The sequence below is a fragment of the Hippoglossus stenolepis genome, chromosome 8, assembly GCF_022539355.2.
Source record: "Hippoglossus stenolepis isolate QCI-W04-F060 chromosome 8, HSTE1.2, whole genome shotgun sequence".
Classification (NCBI taxonomy): Eukaryota; Metazoa; Chordata; class Actinopteri; order Pleuronectiformes; family Pleuronectidae; genus Hippoglossus; species Hippoglossus stenolepis.
Window position 1 is genome coordinate 1752780 of NC_061490.1, and position 26201 is coordinate 1778980.

Here is a 26201-nt window from a genome sequence, read left to right on the forward strand (position 1 = left end):
TCATTCCACAGATACTCTCTTCTCTATTAGCAATACCCAAGGCCAGGTTATAGATAAATGGCAAACTAGCATTAAATTGTAACGTCTATGCTCAGGGACTTTCATATTCACATATACACTACGAGATTTAGGTATGTGGGCTTTTAGGTTGAGGTTTCCAAAAAGACGCCAAAATGGGTGATGCGAGGAGGGAAGGAGTTAAGTTGGGATGCTGTGTAAGACATTTTCAGATTTGGGGGTAACAATTGCTTATGTTACTCTGTTAATGTTGATATTATACTCTTCTGCGTACGACATACAGTAAGCTGTTTCCTGAGTTCTCCTTTCACCAGCTCCCAGAAATCTCCCATCACATCAAGGCTCCAAGAATACATTCCCCACAGCTCAATACCATCAGCAGCAGCCTGGACAGCATGTTGGCTCCATGGATTCATGCGGCTGGTGCCGAAGTCTGACCCTTCCATGTGCAACCTCAGCAGAAATCCAGATTCATCAGACCTGGTTATGTTTCCAGTCTTTAACTGCCCAGTGTTGGTGAGTCTGTGTCTACAAAACCCCACACATAACAAGCGATAATTACAATGTAGATTCAGGTGTATCTGTATCTGTATATAAAATGGGTCCTCCCTAAGATAGAAATGGAATAATGTACTGTTTATGTGTGTATGAGAGAGAGAGTAATAAATAGAGGGGACAAAGAGAGAGAGAGAGAGAGAGAGAGAGAGAGAGAGAGAGAGAGAGAGATCATGTGATGAAGGAGAGCGCTTGGCTTGCTGTGTTGAGATCGGATGTAAGACACACACCCACACACACACATAGAGACAGGCTGTGCAGGATCCAGTCGCACACACACACACACACGCAGTCTTATGACTGCTGCTGGCACCGGAACCTGAACGAGACGTGAGGCGGGCGGTGTGCAGCTGCTCCTTCTGCCAGGAGCGGAGAGCAGCGGGGTAAAGCATCGATGCCTCCGGGTCTCCTCTCACATCCCGGCCTGATCCTGTTCTCGTCACCGGGCCTCCTGCGCTGAGATAATGAAAGGATGGCCGAGCAGCGATGCTCGGACAACGCGGGGCTGACGGATGCTGCCGCAGCGACCCGCCGGGATGAGCAGCCGCATCAGCCGCATCAGCGCGCCATGAATTCGGCGGAGGGAGCAGGTGCGGAGGGCCTGACTCTGGAGGACATACTGAGGCTGTACAGCCAGCCCATCAACGAGGAGCAGGCATGGGCGGTGTGTTACCAGTGCTGCAGGACGCTGGCGAAGGGGCACCGGAGCAGAGGGAGCTCCTCCGCCGCCACCGGAGCATCACCAGCGGCGGCTCCGAGGAGAATATCCGGAGCAGCGGATGTTTGGATTCAGAGAGATGGGTCTGTGATGGTGGAGCACCAGGGATGTGAAGGTAACATATTATGTAAGAGTGAGTGCGCCTGAAGCTACTCAGATCTAGGCCAGACCATCACTTGCATTTCAAGTAGTGGAGGTGTTGTTATTGTCCTTGTGTTGAAGACCTGCTTTATAGAGCTGGGAATATAACAGGAGTATTACAGAGGTACCAAAGTGTAACAATCTCACTACAAATATTATTAGCAGGTCAACATTTTTACACACTCAGGGGCTTCATTTGCATGTCAGGATTACTGTGTTATCTGCAGCCCGTAGTTATGGCTCCATTACACATGACCTATAGTCAACATTGGGCCTTGACAAAGGGATTCTTCCTCTCCCCCCACAGACCCCTGCTGCCATGGCTCCTCATGCTGTGGTGTTTTCACTGAACGTTCATCTATTTCCTCGTCACGTGTGTCTGCCGTGCTATCATGTGGTTTCACCTTTTATTAAAAGCCTCCTCACATCAGATCACTGTGTTCATTCCACTTCATCTGATGAAGCATTTGATTATAAGCTGAAGTGTGGCCAGTGTTGGATGAAAGTGGAAGCTGATTGGTGCCTGGATATTAAGTTGTGACAAGTTTCCTGCATATCTCTATCAGTTAATCAAATTTTATTTGCATAGCCCATATTCTACTAGGGCTTAACAAGGTGTGGCATCCTCTATCTTTAACCCTCAACAAGAGTAAGGAAAAACTACCAAAAGAAACCTATTAACAGGGGGAAATGTGAAAACCTCCGAGAGAGTCACAGGGATCCCTCTCCCAGGACGGACAGAATATCTCACTGTATCCATGAAGCCTGATTCAGCTGCTCCTAACCACCTGTGATACAGGGGCCCCTGTTGATCACAGCTATAATTAATGATGTGCTATGTATTGCAGGGAAGTTAGGAGGAGGCGTTATAGGGCCCGGCCTGTGTGACAGTGTTTCTATTAGCAAGTGTGCAAAATGAAAAAATCCCTGCAATATGCTGGAAATTTCCCTTTAGAGGTGTACAGTTTTTCAGTGGGGCTATGCATCACTTTTATGATGACTCGCTTGTACTTTATGATAATTTCAGTCTCATATGGCAGCTGGGGCTCAGGAGATAGACTGTGTTGTCCTCTAACCAGAAGGTTGGTGGTTTGATCCCAGTCTCCCCCATTCTACTTGCCAAAGTGTCCTTGGGCAAGATACTGAACCCAATATTGCCTCTGAAGGCTGTGCTGACGGTATGTGAGTGATGTATGATAGAGAAAGTGCTGCACATAGATGCACCGTATGAATGTAATTGTGAATGGGTTAATGGCAAAACTGCACTGTAATGCACTTTTAGTGGTCATCACGACTTGAAAAGGGATATAAAAATACAAACCATTGACAACATGTGAGGATGTTTCACTGTGTCTGTGTCTATTTCCCCACGTATCTGAGTTACGACAGATATCTTAAATAAAGGAATCAACCAGGATTCAAACCAAACAAAGCAAATGGCTCCCCGAAGCCCTGCAGTGATACAGTCAGTGGGTGTGTCTGTGAATAATAACATGCACCTAAAGCAAACACATCACAGTGTCTCATCCGACCGATGCCTGTCATGTTCATCATCTGCTGTAATCACGATTGCAGAGTGCAGAGCAGACAGCCGACCTGCCTATCTGTCCATGTCTGTGTCTACTGGTATTAAGGGCTTCAGGGACAAGCTCTCAACACAAATAGGGTATAGCACACACCGTAAAGACGTCTGCTGAGTCAATGCTACGGCTTTTGAACCAATAAACCACATGCTCATTCTAATCGACTTTTGTAAGTGAATGTGAGAGGCACAGCTGTGATGACGGTGCTGGTGTGGCCTGTAGCTCTATATGATTTCAATGAATGGGCTATTTTTAGGAGCATGGAAGCTACCATTAAAGAGGGGGGTCCGGGCTTATATTCCTCTGTCACATCATGCAAAATGGAAACATGGGTAATGCTTTGAGCTCTTATATTTAGCAATTATTTTAGCTATTTATATAAATATGAGTCATATTTTCTTTTTTTGTATATTTCCCTCAGCAGTCAAGTTCTTCTTTCACAGATGAGCATATTTTCCTGTCAGTTAGTTTCACATCAGACATGGAATATTGAAAAATATCAGATGCTTGGTCTTTGCTGAAGAACACAAATGAAGTGAAATCCACAGATTATCAGAGGTGCCTTATATTTTCTAAATCAGTGGTTCTTAATCTGTGAATGTATCCACAGCCCAATATGTGAGCTGGTTGGATATTTTGATGTACATACAATCATCAAAATATGATGAGGAAATGAAATGTATTTTTTTTACATTTCATTTCATTTTTCTAGAAGAGCTGCCTCTTGAAGGCTACCAGGAGAATCACTGCTGTCTGTATCTTCGGGCGATTGCATCAGTATTTTTTTTTCAGTGTAACCATCATACAAAAGCTTTTAGTTTCTAGGGTAATTTGCTGGCTTCATTTTCACTTATCTGTGCTATTCAGCGCAGGTTCTCACTTCCTGATGCGTAACCTCAGGCCACTGATGGAGGCGAACTAATCAGATAAATCTGTGACCACATTTTGAAGGATTTGGGTGCTTTTGACTCACAAAGCTTCCCTGTGCAAAGAGCTTCTCCTTGTGATGACATTTTTGAAAATTCTTAGAATTTCATTTTTTAAGAATTTCCTCTCCTGATCCTGAGGAAGATCCAATTTATTCAACAGAGATGTCGATTAAATAAACCAGGCCTTGGATAATTACACCATGTAATGGAACTGGATTCAGCCTGTTGATTTCAATGTCTATTCTGTGTCCATTATCACTAAGATACTTTTTCTTTTCTTTTTTCAATGAACTAATAGCACCTTTAAAGAGAAGGCAACAGTCACCCCAAGAGCAGGCTACACGAAAAAATGCAACCAATACATCCCACCCCCTCCCATCGGCCCTCTCCAAGCTACGCCCCTAAAATACATGAACATGATTGGTGCACACAGGCAAGCAGGTCGATTAGTGACATACAGATTCACCAGCCAATCATTTTTTTATTTTTCAGACAACTTTAATTATTGATGACAAATGGGACATGAAGGTTTTCAACAAATAGGATAAAAAGTTTTTCAGAAACAACTTACCAACTTACGTTTCTGTTCCGTAGTTGCTCAGAGTTGCTCAGAGAAGTTTCTTAAATCCCCCTTATGCCCGGAATTTTTTTTTTGTCTTTATAAGTTAAAGAGCTTTGTGAGAGTACGAGTGCGAGTCGGAATTCAGCCGCTGAAGCTCTCAACTGCTAAACTGACGTAAATTGAAATCCAGATAATGTTAGCTTCAGACCCTGTTCTCATTCAGAAGAACATTTACATCATGACTCAATTGTCACTTGATTACTTCTCTCTGTGTTTCTAAGAACACACTGACACACGTCCCACATCTTCACTATGCAGCTGCATGACGTTCAGATCTGCTGATGAAAGTGGTCATGAGATGATGTCAGAGCTGTTGTGATGCTGCTTTACTGCGCGTTGCAACACAAAACAGCCGATTGTTGAGTGGCTCGTTCGTCAGCGGGTTGTTTGTTCACGAAGTAAAAGCTGGGCTGATGTTGCCTGGAGAAACACTTAGTGCGTCTTCGTTTTTGAAGGGAGTACATTCATGCATCACGGCTTGTTGGGTGGGGTTTGTCATCATCAGTCACATGCAACATAATCTGCGAGAGTGATTAGGAAAGACACAGAGCTTACATTAAACCTTTTGCTTGAGAACGAGAGAACAACAGGTTTGTGTTGATATTAGTGGGATGCAGGGAAAAGAGAAAAGCTGTACCTCAGATACCTTAAAGAAAAATGCAGCTTTATGATGATCTGAATCGACCAGTGTGGATCTAGAAATTGTCTAAATGGTGAGCAATAAAGAGGCTACAACTTACACAGAGGGGCCAATTATGTGTCCAACATTCATGCACAATTCCTGATTCATTAAGGTGCATATTTAAGTCATTCCTTGTTTACTGTCAGCTCTATAGCTTTGAGCAAAGCCACACATCATTGAATATATTTTGAAAATTGTTCCTTGTTCAAGCAGATGTGTTCTTGAAAAAAGCTTTGATTGTTTACAAATTGTCATATTTAATGTTAGTAAGAGACAAGTTTATATTGACAGATTTCAGCTGTGGCTAGTGCCCCCTGGCCTGGCCTCTTGATTTGACAGATTCAAATGTTTAGGATATCAATGTTTTGTCTGTATTGAGAATGTCAGTATTTGACATAAACCCATTTTATTCTATCATTGGCTCATTTTAAGAGGACATAGTGAATATAATCTGAATTAATTAAATTCAGATTTGTCTTAATGAATTCCAGTTTTCTCAGCTGCAGTTCCACTTTGTGAAATTGCCTCATTTGAACATATTTTTGTACTTACTGCAGCTTTCATTTGTGATTGATAATAATTGCCAGCCTCTCTTCAGTTGGATCTACATTATGTAGGTGGCTACAAAACTACAGAACTCTGAGGGTTTTGGAAAATTAAGAAGATAGAGAAACATCTAAACGTACTTCATGTGTAAAATGCATTATTTATTTGATATTTTTTCCAGTCTTAGTTTTTTTGGTGAAATATTTCATAGTGATTCTTTCAGGCCTCTAAAACTATTCAGTTATAACAATCACTGTATCCCTGATTGGTACATTTCCTCTCCATTTGCTTACTGCATTTGAAAGGAGGGTCCTGGCCACTGAAAGGAATCACTTGAGATGGAACGTCTGTAGATAAACGATGGGCTTTTCTTTGCTCAAAACGCAAAGTTGTGTTGAAAATGCTTATGTACATTTAGACACAGGATTGAAAGTATGACCTTTGACATGAATGGCTCAGAGAGCATCACCATTTCATAAATACAATACATGTTCACTGTAACTGAACAATGTGTAGCTTTACATGTCTTTATGCTTGTAAGCTGCTTTATGAATAGGCTGCTTATCATAACACTGCTTTCTTGTTTCCCTTGCAGATAAATTCAGCCCTTGCACAACAACAGAGGTGAGTAACTCCACTGTAATTCTCTTTTCCTTGCTGTTTCATCATCACATGCTGCCAGAGATTTGAACATTATTATGTGGCCATATTTATGTAAACACATGATCAAAGTTCCCGCAATAGGTGTGGGAGGAAAGAATAGCAAATATGAAAGAAATGGTTACTTTGTGCATTGGGTCTTAAAACCCAATGCACAAAGTAACCATTTACATTTGGACGTTACAGACTTTGTACCTGCGTTGAAATGATCAGCCTGCCATGCCACCCTGGTGGCTTTTTAAATACTTAATTGAAGCTGAGGCCACAGTCATGCACAGTTAACATTAGGGCTTCTGACACAGGCCTTTGCATTGCTGTGTGATGTTTACTGCATGTAACTGTTATGCAACCCAGTCACTGAGTGTGAAAACAAATTATATCCATGTTTTAAAATGGAGCGTAACTAGTTTTGCAACATTATTTGCAATGTTTTTTTAAATCGACCTCAAAAACCTCAGAGAATACATCCTGGGAAACTCCAGTGTTTCTGGAAGGGTGCCAATCAGTCGATTAATAAGATATGAAGGGTTGTTGCAAAAGATAATGGCAGGCTTAACCACAATAGTGACATGATTTCTTAAGTCACAAGTTGGTTACATTAGCTAGTCACAATAAGAGCAGCAGCCACAACAGCAGAGATAGCATTACGATTAGAGGGAGCTTTCTGCTGGAATAATCCAGGTGTAACCAGTGTGAGATAGCGCTGTGGTTGAAACTGTTATAAGCCATCGGTTTATGATGTGTTAATCCTGCAAAGCAGCTGCTGCAGCTGCATGGACCAATACCTATCTTATACAAATGAAACAAGTGTAATTTTCTAATGTTTTAAATAGTTGGACTGCCCCTTTAAATCACAGATCATAGTGAACAGGTGCAGCTCTGTGAAATATTTTCCGATGAGTGCTGGTTATATGTTTAGAAGGCATTAGAGACAAATGGTGTCAGTAATGTACCAGTGTCCCATCTTTGAGCTTGTTCTTCACCACCTCCAGACTGCTCAGCAGGCTTCTCTGATTGGCTGATCGGAAATGTCACAAAGCAACGCCTCCTGTTTGATGTGGAGACCTTATATAGCTAATTAAAGGGCTCCTCCTCCACATCAACCATCATCAGCAGCTGTTAACTGGTGTTGTAGCTCATGAAAACAGGATTTTAAAGAATTTTGTAGATGGAATTAGTTTTTCTGCAGGCATCTTTACGGTGTTACTCTGGTGTGTGTGTATCACTATCGCAGTCAAATTATGTGGACTTGTCTTCCTTATAATGTAAATCATAAAATTATAAGGTGAAGACGTGTTTTAAGGTTATGGTTAGGTTAAGTTAAGGTTAAGTTAGGTTTGGTTAAGGTTAGGTTAGGTTTAGTTAAGGTTAGGTTAGGGAGACACAACTGTATGTGTTTACTTGTTGTGTGTGTGTGTGTGTGTGTGTGTGTGTGTGTGTGACATTTTGCACACTAACTGAGGATCTGTTCCCAGTTCATTAGAGACAGTGTGCAGTCACTTTCAGGGACTTTTGGAGTTGGATTGCTGTGTTATATAGAGCTGCAATAACAGATGGACAGTCAGTGAATAACTCAAGCATGCACTCTCACAAACAGGCACACACACACACACACACACACACACACACACACACACACACACACACACACACACACACACACACACACACACACACACACACAGTCAAGGCAGAGAATGTAAAAACTGTATGGATAAATCCCTTCTAAGCAGCTTTGCAGCAGGAATGAGTTCTCACAATACAGTGTGTTACAGACAGGCTGACAAAACTACTGGCCACGTTTTCGAGCTGCTTGATGCTGACAGCTTTAAATCCCACAGCAGAGTATTAGCTCAATATAGGCTTGAATCCCAGCCCATGCCGAAGTGTCCTTGGGCAATCGTCAGCTAAATGACATGTAATGTAATGTAATGTAACATAATGTAACACACAGTGTGCAATCAGCTCACAGCTGAATGACCAGAAACACGTTTGTAGTCATAACTGACACACATCTGCACATGGTTTCAGACAACAAATACTCTGGCGAATTATGTGACTGTGAATGTCAGATGATGCCTGTTTTCACCAGAGCCAATGAACCAAGCTCCTGCTGGCACTGCAAGCTAACTGCATAAAGCAGTAGTAAAATAATCATACAGCTAAATTCACTGGAGTTCCCTGATATTTGTTCTTTGTTCGGTTTTATATGTAATCACTTAGATATCCGTCCATCCATTATCTATACCACTTATCCTTTGAGGGTCATGGGGGGAGCTGGCATTGGGTGAGAGGCAGGGTATGTCCTGGACAGGATGTGAGTACCTGGAAAAAACCCACGCAGACACGGGGAGAACATGTAAACTCCACACAGAAAGACCCTGGCCGAACCGAAATTTCAACCACCCTCACTCAGATATGACAATTTTTATCTTGACCTACACATTCTTTACCTCAGCAAAGGAGGTTCTGTTTTAATTGCTGGCGGTAACTGTGGCTCAGGAGGTAGAGGGTCATTCAATAACCATGAGGTAGGTGGTTCGAGCCCCTGTTCCTTTAGTCCCTCAGTCCAAGTGTACTTGGGCTAAAGACTTGAAGACTATGAATTTGCGTATAAATGAATGTTACTTGTACTGTGTAGTGCTTGAAATGGTCAATAAGACTATAAAATAAATACTGTCCATCGACCACTGCTGTTTGTCTGTCTGTTTGCAGTTTGTTACCTTTAGCCTCAGCTTACTCTCAAGTTCGTCCTGTATCATTGATTACAAGCCCAAAACACTTGATGGCGCTCAGGTGTACAGTTATGCCCCTAATATCCGCTGGTGGCCACTAACACCTACTCACATCTACTGGTAGTTGGTAACCTAAATTGTTCAGAAGACCTTCAAACATACAAGGGATATTTAACAATCTCGCCCTATGTTCTCAATGCAGGATTATGCAAAAATGACCCAACCAATTTTTATTGAAACTTGGTGGAAGGGTGGGGTGTAGGCCTGAAGAACCCTTTAACTTTTGGAGTGGAGTTAATTAATGCTAGGGTTGGTAATCCTGGAAAAGCTAGCAAGAGCAGGCTACACTATGAAGAAAATGCGACTGATTCATCACACCCCCAAATCACAACGCCACCCCTTAAAGGGATTCTTTTCACTTTCTTCAAACTTTGCAAGATTGGTGAATTTATTTATTTCTGACATTTTCTGCAATTTTCCAGGGAATAATTCATGGATCCTTATTCTTGTTGAAAAAATAAAATAATCTGGCATATTTAGACTGATATGTGTGTTCACTTTGGTGTGGATTGATTGAATTTAGTTCTCCTGAGTTCTATTCTAGTTTTCTCTTGCTCAAGCTTTCTTGATTAACCCTGTGCCCATGCTAGCTTGACCACCTGGTCCTGTGATGTGGTGTAACCTCAGAAATGTGTGGATTAGGCTTCATCACATTCCCCTCTGTCAAAGTTTAACTGGGCGTGCTCTTAACAGCTTTGAAGTTTGGAAGGGGATTAGGAGTTCAACATCACATCTAGTGTTGAATGTAAACAGAACATTCACTCTGGAATGTCTGGTGGGTGGCTCTGCTCAGCTGGTGTGATGCTCATTTGCCTTATGATTCCTGTACAGTGTGTGTGACAGAAAAAAATTGAAAAAGAGGTCATAAGAGATAAAATCAGAGTATAGAAGTGGATAAAATGTACGTGTCCTGGTTCAAGTGTTCCCTCTGTTCTGTATGTGAAGTCATGTGGGGTCCAGCAGAGAACAAACCAAAGCAGCCGCACTCAGTCATAAGACAGTCAGAGGTCAAAGCAGTGGAGCCAGGCATAAGAATCTGAGAGGAATTTCCTCAGCGATTCTTTGTGCCTGAGAGGAAATAATCCACGCTTGTTACTCTCTTACAGTGAGGCAACTCACAATATGAAGCTGTGTCACAAAGGGAATGTTTTTGCATAAACTGTACTGTCAGTCCACATTAGCCAGTCAGTTCCTTGGCATCAACTTACAAAAGGAACCAATGTAATCAATTATAAGCCGGACATGTTGATTTCATGGTAACATCATTCCCATGTCTGTCACCTTTTTGACATTATGTCATTGGTACATTTTTCAGATGTGGATTTGTGAATTCTCCAATATTGTAGCAACTATTGTCCATAAAAAAAGAAAAAGATGCAGCTAAAGAAGCTCCTTACTGTGATGGGTTCAAGATGCGTTTTGTGGCTTAAACTTAAAGCTAAATGTGAAGGTCAACAGGAAATGTTGGAGCTCTACTCCCGTCTTTGTCTAGATCCCGCCAAACAAGTTGAACAGGTACAAAATAAAACTGAAACCACACCCCTTTCCACCCTTACCTGCAAGTCATAATAAAATAAATATCTGCAGCCGAAAATAAACAATTATAAACACCAGCTAAATATTACCATCAGGCATTCAGATGGAACAGCTGCGGTTTTCTAAAATTGTAGATGTCATTGAAATTTCTTTTTTTTAATACAGTGTGTGATCAGAAACGTAGTGAAGATGACTTTACAACTTTCAGCTCAACATTTAGAGCAAGAGGGCAGACGCTTTGCTTTCAAATACCAGAGAGTTTCTTTAATTTTTTAAGCTATGATAGTGTTTTTACATCATGTAGAGTGTATCACAAGTTTCCACATTCTGGGCTCACCACCACAGTCCACTGGCCATTGCCATTCAGCGGAGCATTTCTCAGATTCCTTGTATGCTTTTCATATTCTTATTTTATTAGTTTTATATATTGAAAAATGTCAACAATTCTATTCAAAAGAACGATTCAACATCTTGGTTAAAATGCTTATTTGCCTTCTTGCAGAGAGTTGGATGAAAAGATTGATACCACTCAGGCAACTTACTTATCAAGCATATGAAAGACTGGAAACAGACACATAACCTGCAACCCCCCCGAAATTCAAAACTCCACCGCCCAGTGCATCCAGAGCTCACAGAGCTCACAGATCTACCATTTATCTTGTTTGTTTGAGCCATACAAAACTGATATACACAAATGACAAATTGTGTTGATTTTTTTTTGTATGGGTTATGGCATGCTCTTTCATACCAAATTCAGCGGGTATATGCAGGTTTTTCCAAATGATTGACTCTCTACCACTTGCCAGTAGAGGTGTTTGCCTGTCTGTTTTTTCCTGAGTCATGCTCGACGTAACAAAAGGGCTCTCTCACCTCCCCGTCTTGCCTGTGTTGCATTTTGCACAAGATGAAGAAAAATTGCAGAAAAACAAAACTACAAATACATAAACATTCATTGATATTTATGCACCAACGCCTGGAAGTTCAATGCCCATTTTAATATTGTGCAGGAAAAGGTGCTGCGTCAGTGTCTACACTGCCAAACTGAAGAAGAAGCTAGTACACCCAGGTGTCAGCCGATAAAATCCTTTTTCTACCACAGAGTCATTTGACCAGGGAGTAAATGTCGATCAAATCCATTCCCATTGCAGACAGAAGCCAGATGTTAGTGGGTGTAAGGTTTTTTGACCGGTAGCAAAAGGGGGTGTAGTCACCATGAGGCAACTAGCCGAGAGCCCAGAAAATCACTGTTAGCTTGTTGTTTGACAGATACTACTGCACTGATTAAAGTAACTGCATTAGATGTATTAAACTGTCAAATTTAGAGATGCTTGTCGGCAGATTGTTTTCCACAGAGCCTCCCTGTGGAAAATAATCTGCTTTACTCCAGCATGAAGACTTGAAACAACTAGACTCAGTTTTCATATTTACCGTATACACATAAACGTGGTGTCAATCTTCTCATTCTACATTTACTACTCTCAAAAAAGCAAATAACCATCTTTTCCAATATGTCAGACTTACTGTACCTTCAAAGAAATAGATGCAACTTTGAGTGGATACTAAGACTAGCTTCAGTCTGTTTCAGTTTATTTATAAGGAGTTAAAGTGAGTTGTGCATCTCCATGAAGAGGCTATAAAAAATCAAACTGCTTGTTGGTGTCACATTTAGAAACCCTGGATGTGTTGTAAAGAAATACAATGAAACGACATCAGCTGAACTGGCTGTAATCCTAGAGTCTGCTGTTAGTGGTAAAAAAGGTGCAATAAATAATGTTTTGTAAAAACATAATTCATAATATACAAGCTTAAAAGGATTGTAATCTACAGTGGGGAGGTAAAATTCCACTTAGCTCTGTCCCTGTTTACTCTCCCTGCCATAACCCGATCCCTGTGGGTCCACTAGGGAGGAAATATAAATGTTTGAAATCCACTCATTGCTTCAACAAACCTTTAATTCCAAGCCCTTTGAGCTGATTGTGGTAATTCCCTGCTGGTTGGTTAACAGTGATAGATGGAAGTCTTTTGCAAACAAGAGAGATTTATGAAATTTCAGTTAGTGTTTAGTTAGTACAACAGGCGCTGGGATTTGGTGTGTTAAAATCACACAAAGCTACATTACTAAAAGGTGTGTAAGAGCTGGTGTCTTTGTCTGAGACTGTAGACTTTAAATAAAGATGGACGACATGACAGCTCCTCAAAAGTGAAGCCTAAATATCTTCATCGCCACCATAAACCCTGCCTCCTCCGTGTTAGTGGAAGGGAAATAGGCCAAACAAAAAAGTGAAAGTACATATCAATTTTTTCCCCCCAAAGATGGTTTCTGTCATATAAGGGAGTTCTTATATATCACTTCCAAGTGTTGGTGTTTCTGATAACTTGTGTATATCCGCAGGACACCACGGCTCCATCCCAAAATCACTACTATACTATGCATCCAAGTTGAGCACAAGATGGCAGCACCTGTATCGAGGATATTTTGGGTTCATTTTTGTACAGTGGGAGGAAGTAGAGATGCTTCGTCCAGCCTTATTTACAAAGTTTGCATATACATTACATTTAGCTTTTTTTGTGAAGAGCAAACATAAACATACTGTATGTTAATAAATCAATCAATCAATTTTTATTGATATAGCCCAAATTCACAAATCTTGTCTCATAGGGCTTTAACAAGGTGCGACATCCTCTGTCCTTAACCCTCAACAAGAGTAAGGAAAAACTACTAAAAAAACCTTATTAAAAGGGGAAAAAACGTAGAAACCTCAGAGAGAGCCACATGTGAGGGATCTCTCTCCCAGCACATCAACAAAATAACAATATTTACAACATTGATGAGTAAATAAATGCAGAGGTGTATCATGATCCATGATCCAGATCTCAAAATCCACCATCACAATCCACCACCACAATCAGCTGCCATCACGATCCACGATCCAAGATCGGGATCTATGAGAGCTTTAGAAGTGTGGGTATGTTAGGAGGCAATCCAGCTGTTTCCCCCTATTCCAGTCTTTGTGCTTAGCTAAACAAATGAGCTGCTGGCTCTATCGTCATAAGCTATACCTAAAACATGAGGGTGGTACCCAGCTTTTCCTCTAAATGTCACTTATAGATCATGTGGTTGATGGGATATTGAAGTAATAGATACCTCTGGTTGCAGTTGAATATTGGGCTTACCACTGTAGAAAAGTGTATGTTGTAAACAGTGAATACGTAGACACCTCACCCAGAGGACCCTATTACCTAATTTGAAATGTTCATAACTAGGACAAAGGCTGGATGTTACATGTGTTCTTGTCAACTTGAGGCTCTGCTGTCATATTATAACCTGCTAGTGTGCAGCTCTGATACCTAAGGTGTGATACAGTTACTGTTGAATGCTGTAATGAAATGCTACCCCGCCTCAATCAGAAACCGACACCTGAAAACAACATTCATGTGTCCCTTTATGACTGACTACACTTTCCTATGTAAAAGACTTCACTGTCAGTAGATAGTAGACGTGCACATGGATCAGGTTGTAGGTTGCAGCGATAGGCCCTGAATGAGATATAGTGTTGTCTTTGTGTGTAACTGAGGAAGATTCTTCTGGCAGCACTGTAGGCAGGTACTGCTGGCGTAGTATGTATCCACTGCTGCCACGCCCAGTGACCTCACACGGGCATTAGGAAACGTTTTGTTGGTTTTAACAAGATCTGACTATGAACCTAATCTGACTTATCATGAAGCAACTGTCATTGAGACTAATGTAAAGTTCAAGTGAGGTTAAAAGTGACTCTTTGTTCGTCACAATGCTTTTTATTTTATCCCTTTGACCAGCTCCCCTCCTCGCTGTGGCAGGAATGCTGAAACATAAGCCAAGCTGTTTGATGTTGCTATTGCCGCTGATGATCTCCTTTGTTCTTCATCCTCATCCTCTTCTTCTCCCCACCCCTTCCTCTCCTCCATCTCATCCTTCTGTTTGGTCGCCTGTAGGCCTGCAGGCCCATGGGAACGAGGCAGGCTCATTTTAAAGAAGAAAGGAGACGTGTGTTACAGCCGGATGTCTCATAGTCACAGAGACTGGAATCAGTCATAGTTTGCAGTCATTTATTTGTGAAGAATGTGGAAGAAATGACTTCCCCAGACTTAAGAGAAGGCAGCTACATCGACATAACCAATAGAATTAATTAAAGCATGGTGCGTGACCTTTATGGAAGCATACACAGTGGGAAAATTGAGACAGTTTTTGTTGCGTTCTATCTGTAACAAAATTGAAAAATATCTGACCTTGGTCAATAATCTTCATTAATATACAGTATAAAGTAGTAGTAGTAGTAGTCTATGCATTATCAAAATGTAGTGGAAAATGCTCATCTTCCCAGGATAAAGGTTATGTGCTAAAAAGTCTTGTTTTGTCTGCACAGTCCAAAGCCAAAGGATATTGTGAAACATTTGTTTAATTCAAAGATGACAAAGAAAACATCTGTAAGAGAAATTTAAGTAAAGCGATTAGATACAATGGATCCTCCTGTTGCATTTATTCTCTGTAAAAAAAATATTTTAATTGGTGGCCTGCCATATATAACAAAAAATAAAAACCTAACCTTTCTTCCCTCAGAAAAAAATGTAAATTGAAAAAATTGTCAGACTCTTCTGCTACAGCATTTCCTTTTCCCTTTAATCTCTATTTGCAGATTAGATACTGTTTTGACTAGATTCTCTAAGCAGTTTAGAATAACTTGTAAATCTGCAGATAAGAAACAGGAGCTTGAACATCCACATATTTAACACATAAAACTATTAGCTGCTGAGCAGGGAAGCACAATACACAGAATCATCCTCCACAACACGCGTCACCTGCTGTCTGCTGAAGAGCTGCTCAGCAACAGCCTGAGATTAGCAAGTCCCAGGAGGAGTGGGTTTTCATGTGCAGGCGTTTTTTGTGCATGTGTGTTTGTGTGTGTCTGCATGGTGTCATATATTACTCAGACAAAGAGGTTGCATTCAGCCACCACCCCCCGAGGAAACCCAGCTCTTACACACTGATGGGGGAGAGGACGAATCTCTCATATAACCCCTCCTCTCACCATAAGCATCCATTGATATGCTCTTGATCTTCATGTCCGGACACACACACACACACACACACACACGCATGCACACACGCACACACACACACACACACGCACACACACACACGCACACACACACACACACACACACACACACACACACACACACACACACACACACAGAGACACAGACACACAGAGTGTTGGTTTGATGTCTCACCTCTACCTGCCTGCTCTGACCTCTCTGATCTATTCACGGACTCTCAACAGCATCTCCTTCACTGATTCTTTTTTTTGGTCTCCAGAAACACTTCTGATCCTCATATTACTAACCTCCGTACTGCAGCCCCTCATTCCCCCTTCTCACAGGCTTCTTCTCTCTCAGTACTGTCTCCCTCCTTCTTACTCTTTTCTCCGTGCTCAGGGCTGCAGAATAATCCCCTGTGAGATTTCTCACTCTCGTCTTTAGTCTTGGCTTTGGCCTTGCTGCCTTTGTCCACCGTGACTCTCCAGTCGCTGGTCAGACTGGGAGCTATAAGTACAGCATCTCCGGACGTCTCCTGGTTGTACTGAAAGCACTAAGGTTTGGTGTTGATATGCTCGTGAAAAGCTCTTTGTGAGAGACCATCAGACTCACATGTTTCATTTCCCAGACTTTTTACCACAAAGATAACTGAAATGCTGTTGCTTAGCAGACTCGTGGATGTTAAAACAGCATGTTTTCCTTCTTTTTCGGATAATGGATTCCTTTATTTTTGACCAATAAAAAGTTTGGGCCACTGAGGGGATGTTGGGGGGAGGATCTGGATAGTCTTTTCAGCCAAATGACAAATGCATGTTTATCTGCAAATGAAAAAGCCTCATAGTGGCTTTTTTTGTTGTTGTAGTTTTTCCTTACTCTTGTTGAGGGTTAAGAACAGAGGATGTCAAACCTTGTTAAAGCCCCATGAGACAAATTGTGATTTGTGAATATGGGCTATACAAATAAAATTTGATTGATTGATTGATTTAGTAATTGTCTTGGTGAGGTATAAATTGAGAAGTATCTGAGAAGTATAAAGTCAGGTGTCGGACAAAGTCCTCGAAGAACGGTTCGTCAGAACATTGGACTGACCTCTGTTTGTTTTGCTACTGATAGGAACGCTATCAATTGTATCTGGAGGGGGAAACAACCTATATGTTCTCTTGTACAACTTGTTTCCCTAAAGCCCAGGCATTGGCATAACCAAGTGGTTATGAGTGCAGCCATGATGGATATCCCTTAACCCAAGTATTTATGTTAACCCAACATAAGAAACCAGGATCCTTCCCAAAACCTAACTTAAACTGGTTTGTGCCTAAACCTATAAACAAACTATAGCAATGTTGTTATTGTATAAAATGTTTAAAAGCTTCTCATCCTATCGAGAGTGATGTCAGTTTGTCAGCTACCAACACAGATATTATCCAAAAGATCGATTAGTGCAGGTTTAAATCTGCTAAAAATGTCCTTGCGGTGATCCACAAATTCATTGTTAATTATGTTCCTGTTACTCTTGTTTGTTGGTTTGGATCCTGCTGCTGTGGAGCGGGTTTACGTTTGTCTGCATATTCTGAATTCTTCCATGCTGTGAAAGATTGTATCTGCACAGAGACATGTATGACGTGATGATAGCGTTTTCTTTTATGCGTCAGTTAATCACAAGATCAACTATCAATAATCTGCTCCCAGGGTCAGCCTGTCAAAGGCCAGCTATTGTGCATGTGTAGTGAGTTTGTGTGTGTGTTTGTGTATTAATAGAGGATGGAGTATGCTCCTAAAAGTTTGAGTCACGAGGTTTCCATGTCACAACTGTTCAGCTCACACAAAATATGGTCAGATTACATAACAAAGACACAAATCCATATTCTTTCAGGGAGATAAAGTTCAAAGAAAGTCAAAGTGTGTATTCTATAGATAGAATACTAGAAGTATTGTTTGTTCAATGAGCGTATGTCAGTTTTCATGGATTTTAATAGTTACAAATGGAAACCTATAGAAATTAGTGTGTGTGTGTGTGTGTGTGTGTGTGTGTGTGTGTGTGTGTGTGTGTGTGTGTGTGTGTGTGTGTGTGTGTATGGTCTGTATAAGCATGAGTGCAGATCACGTGAAGATTTTTTGTTTGTCTCGTGTTCCCTCTCAGGTGATTGAGTCTTTGGGCATCATGATCTACAAGGCTCTGGACTACGGACTAAAGGAGAATGAAGAGAGGGAGCTCAGTCCTCCTCTGGAGCAGCTCATCGACCTCATGACCAACATTGGCGAGGCCACAAAGGACGCCTGCCCTGATGAAGGTTATGAGGCCACAGAGGAGGAGGACGAGGCAGAGGATGATCCTGATAGTGTCTACACTGTTCATGGTTACAGAGATATCCTCAAGGTAGGTACCATAGCTGAGGAAGGGACTGTGGTTGTCTTTTCTATGGTTGTCAGTTGTTTTTTCAATCACTCTCACTCTCCCTGCTCTCATCAGCCTGTTTTAATAAAGAAACATGCAGATATCTTCAGAGAAAGAGCTCAGATAACCTCACTGCACACTGCCAGCCAAACACTTAACTTAAAAACAGGAAGCAGCAACTAGCTGGCAATTATATAGTGAAACACATATACCGTTATTACACTAAAATTAGCGGGTATATGCAGGTTTTTTAATCGTGGCTAAACTGAAAAAAAGAGGCAATTTACTCCTTTCCCATTGCCATTCCCATTGTTCATTCTTGGGGAGTCATGTATGACGTAAGGAACACACTAGAAACTGGTAAGTTCTCTCACCTCGCTGTCTCACAGTGTTGCATTTTGCGCAAAATCTCTATTAGATGTTTTTCCCAAGATGGCAAAAACAAAGTACACGAACAATCATGGCTATTACCGTGCCCATGACCGGAAGCTGAATGCATGTCATAACGTCATGCAGAGTCATTTGACCAAGGAGGGACCGGTGATTGTATCCATTCTCACTGCAGATAAAAGCTGGATGTCAGTGGATGTTGATGGGTTTTTTGACCAGTGGCAAAGGGGCTTTATAAATACTTGGTTTTGCAATCACATACTCAATCTAGATCTTGAAAAGCTGAAGGGCCAGATGGTAGAGACAAAAATGGAGCGAAAAGCAAATAAAGAATCCTAACTGCCCATGAATGATAATGATGCTCCATGTTTTCTGGATGTGTGAACAAGAAATAGCCATAGCAGCTTAATAAAACGATAATATCAATAAATATGTGTTAATTTAGCATACAAGAGGTTATTGATTCAACAATAGAGCCAATAAAAAGGTCATCAGAATCTACACAGTATATATCTGCCTCCCATCTCAGGTTGGCAGTCAGATCCAGCAAAGGGTTCCGAAAAAATAAACACAGAGGCAGAAACAAGGTCAAAGATAAAATACAAAACTTGGTCAAAGACTCGCAGGGGAATAAACACTAGGAAAATCTCATGTCCACACGCATACAGCATTTTAAGACAAAAACACTTTTACAAACACCTTCCAAAGTGCAATTTTTTTTAATCTCCAGTTTCTGTGTTATCATGTTTAGATGTAAAACGGGCCATTTGTCATCCATTTTTTTAAACTGAGAGGAAAATATCCGTAAAAGAAATATCTGCAGTAGGGTAGACAAGGCCCTAATACTCAACTGAACTAAACATAGGTGAACTAATCAAGATGGGCAGCTAATCAGCGAAAGAGGGAAATCAGACAAAGACAGGAAGTAAAGTAAGAGACACACAAGGAGATTATAAATCCAAAAAAATGAACATCAAAATTAGAATTGAAAAATGATTCCATGCTGCACAAAGTCGTTCTGTCTATTCAAAGGTAAGACATGGCATTAATTTGAACAGTAAACTGTACATTTTAGCTGTAAAATGAAAGTGTATTGAAGTTAATGGAAAAACAGTCGCTGAGGGACCTTAATCCACTGATGGATTCCAGGAACCAATCAAGTCAGCAGGTTGACTGTTCAGGAAATGTCAGTGAGAAAATGTTGAACATGACTCTGAACAGTGAACCCTGAACCTGCTTCATCCTCGCCACGAGTCACGTGTCTCTGTTGTCCAATGGAGCATAGACTCACTGTGTCAGTCCTCACACGGCCTCATACTGTTTACATAATGACCACGTACCCGGTCACACAAACAAATACACACCATTGCTGCTCTCCAAGGAGATGTATCATAGCAGCGTGGCAATCTGGCCGGGGCAATGGCAACCAGCTGTCACTTTAAATAGTCTCCTCTGTCCATTCACTCCCTGTGCTTCCTGAGTTTACCCTTTGTCCTACTGTATTGACCCCAGTTGACATAGAATAACTCATATTTAAAACACATAATTAACCATATTTATCAGTGCCACATTTATTTCTGTCTGAAATGAACAAAGATAACACTTTCATTTACCCTGCATGCAACATTTTCCCACACTTATGAGAGTAGAGATTTTTTCTGTTATTTTCTGTGTTTAGTCAACTTCTCTCTAGCTGGAATGGAGTCTAGACAAATGGCATGCCAAACATTAACCACAGTGTACCTTCTGCACCCCTGAGAGACACTAGGCATATTCTGTCATTGTGTGTGTGTGTGTGTGTGTGTGTGTGTGCGTGTTCATGTGGCAGCAGGATGGCTGACCTCGGGCATAGCTGTTTTGTGAATTGTAATCCACAGTCAAAGGCTGTTGTTTACCAATGTCTGCAAATGTGTTTGGATATTTTTTGTTTTCATGCAGTGTCCCTGAGAACAATCACAGGCTGAATCATCAGCACTGATAGTTAACTTAACAAATAAAATCCTCAACTTGGCAACGTGTCAGAGCATTAGTCAGCACTATATCACATCATACACTTAGAAAGCTGCACAGAGAGAATTGGAAAAAGCTCTGTGGTCATTGAACATGGCTGCCAGATGGTGCTATATACATTTAATGAGGGTATACATGGATATTGATGTAGCCATTCATTTCTGTGCATTGCATCGCACATTGTGAATTTTCCTCCATCACTTCTGCATCAAGTTTATAAGAAATGCAGCTGTGACCCATGTAATTTAAATGTCTCCCCCTCTGTACTTCACTGTCTCTCCCCTATAGCTGTGTACGACTCATCTACCCAGCCTATCAGACGCCCCCAGTCACTACCAGGCAGTGTGTCGGGCTCTGTATACAGAAACCAGGGAGCTGCACACTTTTCTGGAGAAGATCAGGAGTGCCAAAGAGGTGGGTGCTTATCATCATCATCGTCATCAGGGCTGCGGACTCGTTGAGCTCATTTTTGTTGGTGTTTAGTTGCACATTACACAGCAGATATAGAAACACATTTTTTTGTAGTATAGTGAATGCATAAGCTCTTTTTCTTTACAGTACCAGTTTTATCACAACCCAAACAGACTGGATGTTGGGCTCCCCTTTAGTCAAGGGTTACAACATGATCACTGACCTTTGTGCTGCCCATGAAGGACATATTGAGGCATCACTTTTAGCACTGTGACCGTACATGCCCCACACACCCCACTGATCAACATGACTTTCTCTCTTTGTGTGTACCCTGACAGAGGCAATGTCAGAACTACTTATATTCCAAAAAAACACTGAATATCTATTTGGCAAAGAATCACATTGTTACCCCGCCAAGAAGGTTACGTTTTCACCCCTGTTGGTTATTGGTAAGCAAAATAATGTAAACAAAAAATCTGGAAAAATGTCTATGAAATTTGGTGGAACGATGTAGTATCGGTCAAAGAAGAACCCATTAAATGTTGTCACAGATCCGAATCAGGGAGCAAAATCCAGGAATTTTGTATCGCTTTCTTCAACATTGTCGATCATTCAGCATGTTTAAAGATTTTCCAGGGAATAAATCATGGATATTTATTTTTTAAAAAGTCAGACATATTTCTATGTGTAGAATTTGGTGCAGCTAGATTGAATTAAAGGGGAATGTTGGACTTTGAATGCCATTCTAATGATTCTCTCTTTCAAATGTTACTAGTTGTAAAAAACATAGTTAACATACATATTTATAGTATTTTATTATTCTTATGCTGAAAATAGTTTTCACAGAATGCCTTTAACAAAGATAATAGCTCTTATGTAATAAATATAAACCAGTTCAGCCGACTATATTTGCATGTTGTCAGTTTTCTCTTTGCCTGGTTATTAAAGGTTCAAGTATGGAAACCAGCAGAGCATGACAGTCACATCTGAGTGAGCTACAGTATCTTTCCTGTTCCAGCAGTAAACCATCACTTACAGTGGAAGGACTGAATAGTAGCATGAAATAGGCATGGACATAACAGAGACATATTAAGATCGCAGTCAGAACAGCCGTGTTTCCACTGTGAAAGAGATGATTCAGAAAGTCATCCATGGTGATGACTGTAGATAAATACGAGAATGGACAATGGGGAAATTCCATATTATTCATGCTATGTCACGCTAACTCCCATCTTTCCCTAACACCTTATTCTTATGTAAAAACTCCTTTTTATACAAATAATCAACTCCTTCAATCATTAAAACATACTGTTTGATTTAATCAGGACAATCTAACCCCTTTAATCTCTGCATTCAATTCCTCAAAGGTCCATTCATTGGCAGGATGGGGGTCTGGCCACTTTAATGAACTTTACAAAGGCCCCAGTCAGGGGCATGAGAACATTTATGTACTGAATAAAAGCAAAAGAATAGAGCAAAACAATGATTACATATGGAGCTGTTCAGGCCAGGACTCTGATCATGTGACAGAATTTTGGTGCTGATTGAACAATGCACAGTGGAGTTATGATAACTTCATCTGCTTTGGCGAAGGATCAACCTTCGCCGCACCTCAATGTTTACACGGTTTGAGGAAATGTCACAATTCTGACCATGGTCTTATGACTTGTTTGACCTCATTTGAGCTGTATATTGTAAAGCAGCCAGGAGCAGTGTGTCAAAATATAAAACATGTCACTTCCTGTGGCCAGCAGATGGCGCTGTAATGATGAGTCAATATTGACATATGGATCTGTTCAGGGCAGGAATGTGATCGTGTGAAAGAGGTTTGAGGCTGATTGGACAATGCACAGAAGAGTTATAATAATTGCAAGTCTTTAAACACATCCCAGCAGAGCTTCTTGAGATTTGTTGATTTTTATTATCTCTAAGTGCAGAGCTTGATCTGCTTCTTTGCCTTCTCTTCCAGATTTCTGATAATGTCGAAATCTGTTGGAAAAATGGCAATGGTGTGTCTTCCACAAGGCAAGGTCAAAGGCATTGCCTTTAATCCATCAATCCTTTAATCCATTAGCAATTTAATCCGTTTAAGTTGCTTTATTTGCGTATATATAGTGTAATATGGTTGTAATATGTACTAATAAAGACAACTTGACGGTCTTAAAGGAAAACAGGGAACGAAGGAGACACAGTAGAAGGACATATATAATTGGATCAGACAATTTGATACGTTTATTCAAGTAAGAATTGGGACAGCTTTATCAAGAAGGTATATGGTGGCAAATGGTATTCCTCAGGGCAGTGTCATTAGTCCAATATTGTTTTCCATTATGATTAATGATGTGTTCTCTCAAGTTCAAGGTGATATGGGGCGGTCCCTCTTTGCTAATGATAGAGCCTTGTGGAAAAGGGGAAGGAATATTCATCATATTATGGGAGAAAATACAAGATGCAATTCATGTGGTAGAAAATGGTTATTTATATTCATGGGGTTTCAAGTTCTCAGTGTAAAAAACTAAAGCATTAGTGTTCACTGGAAAGAGAGGATTGATACACAGCTTGGTATGTATAGACAAAGAATAGAGCTTTGCATGCGTTTTGTGCACCGCGGGAAGGATAAACGCTTCACTTCCTGTGTCCGCCGAACCACGCCCACTAATCACGCATTAAGGTCCACGCCATTAAGTGCAGACCACAGTGAAAATTTGATGGAAATCAAATTAAAGTTGTAAAACTAGGCTAACTTCCTGTTGCCAGGAGGTGGTGCTATCACTATCACTACATACAGACTAATAGATCTGTTGAGGTTCGGGACTCTGATCATAGGGGAGAATTTTGGCGCCGGTTGGACAATGCACAGTGGAGTTAAAAAAATTGTCCTGTTTCACAGTGAATTAATTTTGTTCTTCAAACTTTGCTTTCGTCAAAGAAATTGCAGCAATTCCAGCATTGCAGACCTTTGGCATTCTAGCTGTTAATTTGTTGAGGTAATCTGTAGAAATGTCACCCCACGCTTCCTGAAGCACCTCCCACAAGTTGGATTGGCTTGATGGGCACTTCTTGCGTACCATACAGTCAAGCTGCTCCCACAACAGCTCAATGGGGTTGAGATCTGGTGACTGCGCTGGCCACTCCATTACAGACAGCATACCAGCTGCCTGCTTCTTCCCTAAATAGTTCTTGCATAATTTGGAGGTGTGCTTTGGGTCATTGTCCTGTTGTAGGAGGAAATTGGCTCCAATCAAGCGCTGTCCACAGGGTATGGCATGGCGTTGCAAAATGGAGTGATAGCCTTCCTTATTTAAAATCCCTTTTACCTTGTACAAATCTCCCACTTTACCAGCACCAAAGCAGCCCCAGACCATCACATTACCTCCACCATGCTTGACAGATGGCGTCAGGCACTCTTCCAGCATCTTTTCACCTGTTCTGCGTCTCACAATGTTCTTCTGTGTGATCCAAACACCTCAAACTTTGATTTGTCTGTCCATAACACTTTTTTCCAATCTTCCTCTGTCCAATGTCTGTGTTCTTTTGCCCATATCAATCTTTTCTTTTATTGGCCAGTCTCAGATATGGCTTTTTTGCCACTCTGCCTAGAAGGCCAGCATCCCGGAGTCGCCTGCACTGTAGACGTTGACACTGGCGTTTTGCGGGTACCATTTAAAGAAGCTGCCAGTTGAGGACCTGTGAGGCGTCTATTTCTCAAACTAGAGACTCTAATATACTTGTCTTCTTGCTGAGTTGTGCACCGGGGCCTCCCACTTCTCTTTCTACTCTGGTTAGAGCCCGTTTGTGCTGTTCTCTGAAGGGAGTAGTACACACCGTTGTAGGAAATTTTCAGTTTCTTCGCAATTTCTCGCATGGAATAGCCTTCATTTCTAAGAACAAGAATAGACTGGCGAGTTTCACATGAAAGTTCTCTTTTTCTGGCCATTTTGAGAGTATAATCGAACCCACAAATGTGATGCTCCAGATACTCAACTAGCTCAAAGGAAGGCCAGTTTTATAGCTTCTCTCACCAGCAAAACAGTTTTCAGCTGTGCTAACATAATTGCACAAGGGTTTTCAAGGGTTTTCTAATCATCCATTAGTCTTCTAAGGCGATTAGCAAACACAATGTACCATTAGAACACTGGAGTGATAGTTGCTGGAAATGGGCCTCTATACACCTATGTAGATATTTCATTAAAAACCAGACGTTTCCACCTAGAATAGTCATTTACCACATTAACAATGTATAGAGTGTATTTCTGATTAATTTAATGTTATCTTCATTGAAAAAACAGTGCTTTTCTTTGAAAAATAAGGAAATTTCTAAGTGACCCGAAACTTTTGAACGGTAGTGTATATATATATATATTCTCCTCAAACCCATTCATGGGAGAGAGGGGCAGAAACGGTGTAGCGTATCTTGATTTTTCTTTTGGCTGGGAGGGTTTTCTGACTTATTTCTAGTAGTGGTACCAACTACTTGTGTTACCCAAATATACAAATTATGTCAATTTAACACAGTTTTTTGTTTTGACTCAATATTCTCTCTTAGTCGTGAGAGGGAATCAAAGAAAAATATTTTAAAAATGTACATAGGTTCTGCCCTCCCTCACTGCCCCAACAGTTTATGTACAGACCTCACAATCAAAGATCAAATATAAAGGATTAAATTTTTAGCATTTTTGTAAACATCATGAAACAGGTAATGCTCTCTCCTTATACAACATTTGCTCACCTATCACAACAGTTACAACAGCTTAAAGAGATCTAACATAGCAAACGTAACTCAATAGTTCATATTCAACTAAAGGAGCTAGATAATTACTTTCCGCAGAGATTTGTGATTAACAGAGACAAACTGCACAAACTCACTTTCATGCTTCATTTGCTGTTAATGGTGATTAAAGACTTAATGTCTATTTAAACTTTTGCATCTTAAACATTGCTTTCCACTTGATGAAAAGATTTGAAAACTGAAGATGAGCCGATAGTGCGAGTCTTTCATTCCAGATGCATCATCCACTCATTTTAATTTCCCCCCTAAGTTCACATTCAAATATTCTCTTTTATTTTGATACACATTCAGTATATGATCAAGTGCAGGATTTCGTTGTGGGGTGTGTGTGTGTGTGTGTGTGTGTGT

General features: G+C 40.8%; 1 protein-coding gene across 3 annotated transcripts in view; it reads left to right on the top strand.

Moving 5' to 3' along the window:
- The first annotated feature begins 743 nt into the window (after positions 1-743).
- The window catches only part of spire1b (spire-type actin nucleation factor 1b), a 43125-nt gene continuing 17667 nt past the window's right edge, over positions 744-26201 (top strand). For all 3 annotated transcript variants that reach the window (XM_035164697.2, XM_035164696.2, XM_035164698.2), the window contains exons 1-4: positions 744-1406; positions 6390-6418; positions 17999-18235; positions 20942-21067. In XM_035164697.2, the coding sequence (XP_035020588.1) occupies positions 1046-1406; positions 6390-6418; positions 17999-18235; positions 20942-21067 (753 nt within the window). In that variant the 5' untranslated portion in view covers positions 744-1045. The remainder of the gene's footprint in view (positions 1407-6389; positions 6419-17998; positions 18236-20941; positions 21068-26201) is intronic.